Source organism: Sinocyclocheilus rhinocerous, unplaced genomic scaffold, assembly GCF_001515625.1.
Source record: "Sinocyclocheilus rhinocerous isolate Xijiao unplaced genomic scaffold, SAMN03320098_v1.1 scaffold2752, whole genome shotgun sequence".
In the NCBI taxonomy this organism is placed as follows: Eukaryota; Metazoa; Chordata; class Actinopteri; order Cypriniformes; family Cyprinidae; genus Sinocyclocheilus; species Sinocyclocheilus rhinocerous.
In genome coordinates, this window is record NW_015632119.1 from 436689 (window position 1) to 447605 (window position 10917).

Here is a 10917-nt window from a genome sequence, read left to right on the forward strand (position 1 = left end):
AAACTGTGATAATGTGTGAAATGTTGAAGGTGTCTGAATACATTTTGGTTTGACTGTACATCAATTTGATCATCAATAAAACAAACTGCTTTCAAATATGGCTTTTCCCCCAAAAAAAGTGGTCTCTTGGCTCAACTTGCCCCCAGTGCGGGGTAAATTGAGCCTAGGGAGAGGGTAAGTTGAGCCACATGGAGTTAAACTGTGCCACAAAGGACAGAGATGTTTGGATAATAGAATGGATGGATGGACGACTCCTTGAAAGTTTTATTTGAAGATACAGTTCACAACCTTGAAGTGATTTTTTAAATTATTTTTTACAATTTTAGAACAAAATAAAGTTCAAACTAAAGAAAAGAAAAAAGAAAAAAAAAAAACACTGCAATTGACCTTACAGATCTGGGCTAATAGTACTCAACTTATAAATGTTGCAGGGAAAACAATTTCATAAAAACTTCAATGGCCAATTTTCATAAACAAGGCCTATTTAAAACTGTCTGTACAAAATCAAGTTCAAAACAAAGAACACAATTAAGGGAGAGGGTAAGTTGAGCCACATGGAGTTAAACTGTGCCACAAAGGACAGAGATGTTTGGATAATAGAATGGATGGATGGACGACTTCTTGAAAGTTTTATTTGAAGATACAGTTCACAACCTTGAAGTGATTTTTTTTATTATTTTTTACAATTTTAGAACAAAATAAAGTTCAAACTAAAGAAAAGAAAAAAGAAAAAAAAAAACACTGCAATTGACCTTACAGATCTGGGCTAATAGTACTCAACTTATAAATGTTGCAGGGAAAACAATTTCATAAAAACTTCAATGGCCCATTTTCATAAACAAGGCCTATTTAAAACTGTCAGAACAAAATCAAGTTCAAAACAAAGAACACAATTAAAAATACCATGTAGATTTACAGTAAAATTATACTTTATAATCATAAGAAGGGGTGAGCCACTGGCTCAACTTACCCCATGATTTTCGGCTTAAATTACCCCACTCCTACCATTTTAACAAACTTGTATCATCTAAAAGTTTAGAGCTAACATCATGCTAACAGTATAGCCTCATATTATAACTTCCCAAAGCACAAACGCGTGTGATAATTTTTTCAGATTTGTCTGTAATTGTTCAGACTCAAGAAGCATGAGTACTTAAACATACAAAAATCACCAATAAGTTTTTTGAACCTAAATGTAGTTACCAATTATTCCATGGCCTTCTCTCCATCACAGGGTTAGTAAAATGGTTAAATCTGTATATATTTGTGGTCATATCACCAATCTAGAAACAAGGGGTGGCACAACTTCCCCACAGGCTCAAATCACCCCACTCTCCCCTATTTAATGTTTATTTAGGTGCAATGCCTTGTTCCATGTAAAGTGCATTTTTGTTGAAATTATTTTCTGTGGTAATTGATTGAGCTTAGCTTTTATTGAATCTGGAACATTCCCTTAATTGGCTGAGACTGACGATCATTGACAGCCATACAAATCTTGTCTTGCAACTCTCTGACAGTAGATGTGTGTGAGCGTGTGCAGTGATGCTATCGGTTATTATACGGCTCCATATCTCTTTGAGGTGTCTATCTGACGTGACACTCACAGCAGGAGTTCATCACTGTGAGCATGTCTTTGATTAAATGCCTCCTTCTCAGACTGTAGCTTTTAACCATCTCCTCTCTGTTTCAGACTGTTAAGGATCAGATAACTCACTGCACCATGAAGCTCCGGCAGACCACAGGAATGATGGAATTCTGTCTGGAGGTTATTAAAGAGAACGATCCCAGTGGATTCCTACAGGTACAAACAGAAAAAAAAGCAAAGATCAAAAGATCTGAAATAATAATGATTGTAATAATAATAATAATAATAATAGTAAAAAAATCCATATTTCAAATAACACCTCAACATTGGGATAGGAGCACTGGTACGTCCCTGTTATTATTCAGAAGTATGAATGAAACTTAGAGCCATGTAAGCTGTGGTTTCCGATGTGGTTTCCTCTGAAAGCATTTATCTGGTGTTCAGACTGGCCCTCAGCAATTAAACTCTTTCAATAATTTATGTTTCACAGCAGCGAACCTCTAAAATATAGAGACGACAGCACCAGATGAGCAACGCTGCCTCTTTACTGAATTTTTCATGAAGTATCGTTTTTCATTTTGTGATGTTTCTTTGAGTGTCTTCACAAAGCATGTAACGTGAGTCAGAGATGCCTGCCCAGCAGAGATTTCTGAACGAAAGAAGCAGTTGGCAGACAACAATGTATTTTGAGGATCAAGACAAACCGATGCACAAAGGAAAAAAGTGAATCGCTGAAACACTGTGCAGAATGTTATGGACTAGTGGCACCTTAGTCAGGGCAGCGCCATATAAAATTTTTGACAGGAATGAAAATGAGGCTATTTTCTTATATTTTCTAAGACATCACTGTTGATAATTATCATTTCTCTTCTCCTCTTCATTTCTTCCTTCTTCCAGATCTCAGATGCGTTGATCAAGCGTGTCCAGGCGTCTCAGGAACAGTGGGTAAAAGGTGCATTGGAGCCAAAGGTCTGCCCAGAATTCGCCTTGACCGTCAACACAGACCCTCTGATGCAGTCGATCCTCCAGCTGGACTTCACCCAGAATAAAGGTAACATGTGACACACACCTAAGAAATGAGATTTAACGTTTGCTGTTTGTGGGCACCAGTGTTGGGGGCATAACGATGCAAGCAACACACATTACATAATCATGTTATGGTTTGGATGTTTTGGTTTTGAGACCGTGAACACGCTGTGCATGTTTTTGCATTACGCCAGGTTCACACATACTCTGCAGTGCATATTTTTTTTCCGTGCCCATGTTAACAGATTAGAGTGTTCACCAAGCGGCAACCTTCCGGTCTCTCTTGAAACCAACACGGAAGTGACTTATGGGGCTTTTCCACTGCATGGTACGGCACGGTACGGCTCCGGACGGCTCCCCTTTTGGGGGTTTTCCACTGGGTACAGTACCTGGTACCTGGTACTTTTTTTAGTACCACCTCGGTTGGGGTTCCAAGTGAGCCGTACCGTTACCAAAACGTGACGTGTAAACTCTGCTGATCACGGATTGGCCGGAGAGAATCGTCACTACCTGCGTCACTGAACTTGCGAAACAAACACAAAAGAACCGCTAGATTTAAATCAGCACAGCCAGCGAAGGATAGAACGCAACTGTTTTGAAAAAGCGCACCTTTTTTTAACAACAAAAACGTTTTGTTGTCTGTTGCAGAAGAACAGACGTTCCTCTCGTTGATAGCAGAGGAGCGGATCCAGCGAGAGCTTGATGGGGCGACGCGGAATGAAAACGTTTTTTTTAGGAGTCGTGGTAGTAGAGGCGCGCAACTATAACGATGGAAACGCAAACCGTGTCGAACCGTGCCGTGCCGTACTGAGCCGTGCCGAGCCGAGTCGTACCACGCAGTGGAAAAGCGCCATTAAACTGCAATTCATCGACTGGCCACTAGAGGCTGGCTCCAAAAGGGTGGCTCCCATGTTAAAATTCCCAAATTTACAGCAGAAAAAAATATGTTAACAGCCTGGTACAAAAAGTGGTTTTGGTCTATATAGCTAATTTTGCCCTTCATTCCAGTAGCGGACCGCAAACACGCATCTGTGCTGCTTCTGCACTGCATACGAACCGCACATGGAATGTATACACACTGCAGATGTAGTATGTGTGAACCTGGTCTTAAAACAGATAGATGGAACACAGTAGAGCTGAACAGAAGATGCACTAAACGAAACAATGTTTATCAAATACCAACGAAATTAATACATTTATTCAGCAAGGACACGTTAAACTGATCAAAAGTGGCAGTAAAGACATTTATAATGTTACATTTCTATTTCAAATAAATGCTGTTCTTGTGAACTTGTTTCGAAGAAATGTTTCTTGAGAAGCAAATTAGCATATTAGAATGATTTGTCAAGGATCATGTGACACTGAAGACTGGAGTAATGATGCTGAAAATTCAGCTTTGCCATTGCAGGAATAAATTACATTTTAAATGGAAATGGAAAGCGCAAAAAAATTTTTTTATAACATTTCACAATATTACTGTTTTTATTTTATTTTTCATCATATAAATGCAGCCCTGGTGAGCATAAGAGACTTTAAAAAACGTCAAGCTTTAGACACTTTAAAAAAGAAGCTCTGCCTCTAATTAAAAAAAAAAAAATTAATTAAAAGTTTTGTTTTAAGCTAGTGTTTATACAGGTTCAGAAATATTTTCAAAAATGTATGGAACTTTTTTTTTTTGTAAAAATTCATAATTTATACAAAATTATAAAAATTTGTGTGATTAAACCATAGTTGCTTATTAATGAGTAACTAAAAACAGTCTCGACACTGGTGGTCACTGTAATAAAGCTAATAATATAATATGAATTTGTTTCAACGAGATTCATGTTTTCCATTTAGAATGTAGATTCTAGAATCTAAGGACTAGTAAACAACAGCTTAAAAAATGCAGTTAAAAAAATATTGGAAAATACAACCAATCTTGAAACTCAAATTGATTTCTTGTCAAGGATTCAAAAGCAAATTCCATCGTTCCCAGTTTCAGAGGCAATGATCCCCTCAGTTTTACCTCTAGACTCACACATGCAACACTTGCTTTGTCCAATATCATCTTTCAGATGGTCAGGAGGCTGCTTTATTGAAACAAATGCATGCAGGTGACCAGAAAGTGGAGGAGAGCACAGGAGGTATTTCAGAGCTGCTACAAACTGTTCCCCTAAAATACTGGACCCCTTCCAAACCCACAGTCCCTTTTCCTCTATTTGTTTTAGAGGCACCAGTGACTTTCAGGAAGTGCTTACTCCCATGCATGTCACTCCACCATTACCCTGTTTAACCTTCTGATGCCTCGGTGGATGACAGGCAATGCTCAAATGCTTGAATTCTGTCTTTTAGCGGAGTCCCCCACAGTGCCTCCTGCACCGCTGTTGCAGTTGGAAAAATGCTGCATGTGGAATAACAGCGCCACTCTGGCCTGGAGGATAACTATGGTCCAAGCCCTGCCTGTAGAGGGTTACGTGCTGGAGCTGGATGATGGAAATAGCGGGCCTTATCGGGTACGTCTTCAGCATTTTTATTTCCCCACTGAGATCATTCAGCAGTCAGGAAAACAAAGAGATCTCTTAATCAGTTTGTACTCTGAATGAAATCAACTCATGTGTACAGTTTTCATTCTTGTGCTGATATGTTTTATATTGAATCGAGACTTTTGGGCAGGTCATTTTAAAGAGCTTGTTCCTTTTTAAAGGGGACATCGGATGTAAAATTCACTTTTACATGGTGAAATTTGCATATAAATGTGTCTTAGCAGTGTGTGGACACAACCACCCTACAATGATAAAAATCCATTTGCTTCTTTTTTTTTTAATCCCCAAAAAACCTAAACAGTCTCAATTATCAAGCCGTTTTGTCATACTGCTCAGGCCCCGCCCTCGATTGCTGATGGACCATCCTGTATTAGCATATTTCCGTGCTTTGCCAGTTGTACGCTGTCTGTCATTTTCTCCGTGCTCGAGCAGCTGTAGCAACAAACAATGTCTCGTAAGCAGTGCAGGCGTTTTGTAGTTGGATGTAAAAGTGAACTAGTCTACCTCTAGTAGAATGAGCCCTGACCCCTAGTGGTGATGGGAGATCAGAAGACTCGTATGCAGTAGTTATAGCATCCACTATCCACCTGCTGAGGGTTTGCTTGTTAGCAGGAAGACCCTTCTTATAAGGACCGTATCACACAAATAATTGGTCCGACTTTCTCCACAGGGCAGCTCTGTGGACGTATGTGTCCAGTGCTCACACCTGGGGTACAGAAATGCTCTCGCCATATCAGGTGCAAACTCGAGACATGGTCTCTCTAGTGCAAACAAGTCCACCTGGGCTCGACCAAATTTCTTCTAAATCTGCTCCACTACCTCGGTGTGGAGCTTCCATTCCCCGGGCCTCAGCCCCTGTCTCGACAGGATATCTGCTCCCTGATTGAGGTGCCCAGGGATGCACACTGCCCTCAGGGGGAGCAGTTTCCCCTGGGTCCACAGAAAGATGGGGGCGCGAGGGCAGACCCCCCTGGCGGTTGATGTAAGAGACCACCAATGTGTTGTCTGTGCAAACAAGCACATGATGGCCTCTCAGATCTGGGAGAAATTGCTTCAATGCTCGAAACACGGCCAGCATCTCCAGGCAGTTGATGTGCCACATGAGATGGGGGCCTTCCCACAGACCTTGGGCGGAGCGGCCACTCATGACCGCTCCCCAGCCCGTGAGGGAGGCGTCCGTCTACAAGGGGCGCGAACGCAGACCCCCCTGCCGATTGATGTAGGAGACCACCGATGTGTTGTCTGTGCGAACAAGCACATGATGGCCTCTCAGGTCTGGGAGAAAATGTTTCAATGCTTGAAATACTGCCAGCATCTCCAGGCAGTTGATGTGCCACATGAGATGGGGGCCTTCCCACAGACCTTGGGCGGAGCGGCCACTCATGACCGCTCCCCAGCCCGTGAGGGAGGCGTCCGTCGTTAGCGTTACGCGACGACATGGAGCCCCCAACACAGGGCCTTGTGACAGGAACCATGGTTTCTTCCACATGTCTAAGGCACGTAAGCAATGCCGCGTGACCTTGCGATTTGAGACATGACTTGCTTGATCATAAGCATTTTGAATTTGAGTCTCATGACTGAGCGGTTCAACAATCGAAGATCTAGTATTGGACGCAACCCCCCATCCTTCTTCGGAACAATGAAGTAACGGCTGTAGAACCGGGACTCTCTGTCGAGAAGAGGGACCACCTCGATGGCCTCCTTCCGCAAGAGAGTGTCTACTTTTTTTTACTCCATTACCAGAGCCTGCTCGGGGCCCACCAGAGTGGGAAACACCCAATTGAATAGAGGCGGCCGCGACCCGAACTGAATCTTGTACCCTCTTTCTACAGTGTGCAGGACCCATTGGGACACATTTGGCAGAAGCTTTCACGCTGCCAGATAATGTACTAAGGGAACCAGTCTCTCGAGACTGGCCTCTGGTGTATTTAGAGCTGCTAGTTCGGTGCCCTGAAGCGGAGGACCGGCAGGAAATGGCCGATCTAGCTGCTCTAGGGACCTCCTTGGAGGTAGTGAGCCTCTCAGGACTGCTACGTTTCCGGGCGGAAGCTGAGAGATACACTCGCTGGAGATCGCTGTGCCCTGAAGCACCGGGGGTGGCAGGGGTAACGGAACGATCTCCTGAGGGCACTGAGGAGAGACAGGCACCGTATACTGAGGTGTGTACCGTTCTTCCCCAGAGGGGTCTGCCCTCAGATGCCCTGACACCTTTATGTCAGGATCTCTTGGCCGAAGCCTTCTTATTGAAAACGACGGTCCTCAGACCAGTCATCTCCTTAGACGACTTCGACCTGGAGTGCCGCCCCCCCTCCTGCCTTTCTCTTTGAGGAGGGGTGCGAGTGGCAACGCTCCGTTTTTGGACTTCTCGATGTGAGGAGCTGATACACGGCTGGGGCTGATCCCTCCTATCAGCCCCATGAGAGCGGCGAGGGAGAAAACGCTGAAATGCTGCCGCTTGTTTCTTAGCCTCCTGTAACCTGTCGACGACTGTGTTTACAGCGTCGCCGAACAGGCCAGAAGGCGATAACGGGGCGTCCAGGAGAAAGACCCTGTCTTTATCATTGATTTGAGACAGGGTAAGCCACAAATGTCTTTCTGTGGCCACCAGGGCTGCCATAGACCACCCAATAGCTCTGGCGGTCTCCTTGGAGGCTCGGAGTGACAAATCTGTGGCTCTACACAGTTCAGCGATATCATCGTTTTTTATGTCTTCTCCCTCATCCATCTCTTTCAGCAGGTCAGCCTGGTATGCCTGCAACACCGCCATAGTGTGCAAGCAACCTGCAGCCTGACCCACCGCCGTGTACACCTTACCCACCAAAGCCAAAGAAGTCCTAAGTGGCTTGGTGGGTAATACCGGGGCCTTAAGGGAAGATGCACCACCAGGAGAAAGATAGCCCGCAAGCGTATCCTCAACCCGGGGAATCCTTCCATAACCGCACTCATTCAGCCCTAACACATTAGAATAGTGAGACACATCGGGACTGAAGAGGCGGGTCGAGTATGGCTTATTCCATGATCTAGACACCTCAGTGTGCAGATCGAGAAGAGAAAGACAACACGAGCGTCGAGCCCTCTCCCGGGGCAGAAGAAACCGTTTCACAAAGTGCTTCCGTCCCCTGGGATTGAGCGTTAGATCTGGCAGGCGAAGAAGAAGAAAAGGAAGTGCCCGTCTCCATTCTCTCTGCCAGATCCATATGCGAACCCCATGATTCCATCTGGCAGAGGCGGGACCCGAAGCGCGGGGAACGCTGGCGAGAGCACCCTCCTCAAAGAGTGCTCTCTGGGAGCGGAGCGTCCGCATCGAGAGGCGAACACAATGCGGATAGTCAGCTCCCTCGAGAGCTGAGCGAGCGTGCTCCGCTCCCAAACAAGCAACGCACAAACTGTGTGTATCCCCACCCGTGATGAAAAAAGGGCAGGGAGGAATACACAGCCTGAAACGCTGCTTGTCAGACTCAACATTCTTGCCAGACTTTGCCATGATATGTTTTTGCCGTACAACAATAAATAAGACGTAACACACAGAGTGCTTACTGAACAACAGAAGCTGCCGCTGTCTCCACTGTCATCCCCGCCGGTGACGTCACCCGGGATTCCCTTGGAAGGATTACACGTGTTTCAGAGCGTGGGAACACAGGAGCGTTCCCAAAGCGTTTTGCGACGCAGCTCGAGTTCCTGAAGGGGAACTGAAAACACAGGCAGATAAATACAGAGGCAAACTACGATAATGAACGACACTAAATCATATCAATTGCCATGACAACTAAGGACAGATAGGGACTAGAACAAAGAAGACTGAACAGAAACAAACTAAAAGTCCATGAAAGTGAAATTAAGACCACCTCCCATGGCAGTTGAAGTTGGTTCATATCTGGCAAAAGTCGGACTAGCTAAATCTGTGCCATTAAATCCTCCAAACTGCTTTTTTAAAATTGGGTTGCTTGGGTTGCATTTTTAATGTTATCTTATTTTTAAAATGCTTAATATTCTCTGAATCTCTTTGAGAAATCTGAGAAATCTATTATCTTTCATGATAAACATGTTGTGTTGTCTTATATCTAATCTCACATGAGATCATGTCTTACCAGATGCTTTCTGTTTTTACCTTACACCTTGTCTGCTTTTTTCGTCTTTCCCTGTTTATGTTTTAGGAGGTGTATGTTGGGAAAGAGACCATCTGTACAGTGGACGGCCTTCATTTCAACAGTTCATACAACGCTCGAGTCAAAGCATACAACTCTGCTGGCGTGGGAGCGTACTGCAAGGTTGTTGTTCTGAAGACATCTGATGGTGGGTGTTTTGGTCGTCTGCTTCACACAGTTTCTTTCATTCACATTTAATAGGGTCTCTGAGAGTTCTTAAAGCTTCTTTTCTATCTATGACGCTCATGCACAGCTTCTGCATTATATATTCCCTTTCCTCCGTGGATCCCTGCTGTGGATGCATCTCTTTAATGAGTGTTTTATAGGAAAACTCCTCTCATCACTTTTTTGCCACTCTACTGATCAAACGTCCTACATAGGCTGTAAGTAGACATAGAGACTTCAATTTTAACTTCAGGTACATGGAGACTTTAAAGGTGACATATCATGAAAATCTGACTTTTCCAGGTTGTAAATGCTATAATCAGGTCCCCATGCATCTACCAACCAAGGAAACGTGAAAAAGATTAACCCAGTAACTTCGTTTTGGTAAGCCTTTTTCTGCAAGCGTCTGAGAAAACGAGCGCATCTGATTTCGCTCCCTTGGTGACGTGGCAAAGGGATCTCATTATAATATTACCGCCAATTAATCTGTAAATTTACACCCATGGCGCCGTCATTGTGTTTTCGCAAGCGACAACGGTGTACCAGCTCTAATGCCATGGCGAAAGTTTGAGCAAAACATGCTAACTGTTCTGTCTTTGGCTGCACAGACGAGCACAGAACACTATTTACAGTCCCAGCCTCAGAGGAGACAAGAGATTAGTGGATTTATTGATTTATTTAATGTATATTGCTGCTGCCACACAGATCTAAAATAAACATATTTCCCAGCTGTTTACCTTCACAGACATAACCGACTGTTTTTGTAACTTGTGTGTTTTTAACAAACTTGTGTGTGAATGATAACTTAGTTTAGTACTCACATGCTGTGACAGACGTTTTCTGTACGAGTGCATTCAGAAAACTGTATATCAGAAGTTTAAACTCAAATTGTTTAAAACGCATTATTTCAGCGCGATAAACATGATAATAGAACCAAAACAGATGTTTTAGCAGATACGAGCTGTAAAGGCGCAGCTCTATTCTGGAAAAGGGGGCGGGGAGCAGCAGCTCATTTGCATTTAAAGAAACAGGCCCGAAAAACAGCGTGTTTCTGCTTCCACCAAAAATAGGCATTTTCAAAATGATATAATAAATGATCTGTGGGGTATTTTGAGCTGAAACGTCACAGATGCATTCTGGGGACACCTGAGACTTATATTACATATTGTAAAAAAGGGCATAATATGTCTCCTTTTACTAATGATCCATATATACAATACCATGGTATTACCATCTGATAGCATCACTATACCAGGATACTAGCACTGTACTTTTTTGTTTGGTGCAGATTTGAGAAAAATGAATGTTGCCGAGGTGTCTACTCACCTCTTCTTACCAACGCTTCATTTTTGCACTCTCATCCATGTCTGTCACTGTATAAATAGGTTGTTTATTTGTAATTATGATGTTCAGATGATAGCAGAGACATTCCATTTCTCATGTGGTTACCTGCTGTTCTTTGACGCAAGCC

The 10917-nt window shown here is 43.5% G+C and overlaps 1 protein-coding gene across 3 annotated transcripts in view; it reads left to right on the forward strand.

Moving 5' to 3' along the window:
* LOC107742212 (E3 ubiquitin-protein ligase TRIM9-like) overlaps positions 1-10917 on the forward strand; it is a 50065-nt gene that overhangs the window by 28124 nt on the left and 11024 nt on the right. For 2 of the 3 annotated variants that reach the window (XM_016555109.1, XM_016555108.1), the window contains 4 exons: positions 1691-1801; positions 2483-2636; positions 4946-5106; positions 9291-9429. In XM_016555109.1, coding sequence (XP_016410595.1) covers positions 1691-1801; positions 2483-2636; positions 4946-5106; positions 9291-9429 — 565 coding nt within the window. Of the gene's footprint in view, positions 1-1690; positions 1802-2482; positions 2637-4668; positions 4738-4945; positions 5107-9290; positions 9430-10917 lie in introns of all 3 variants that reach the window. The other variant, XM_016555107.1, reaches the window with a different exon arrangement.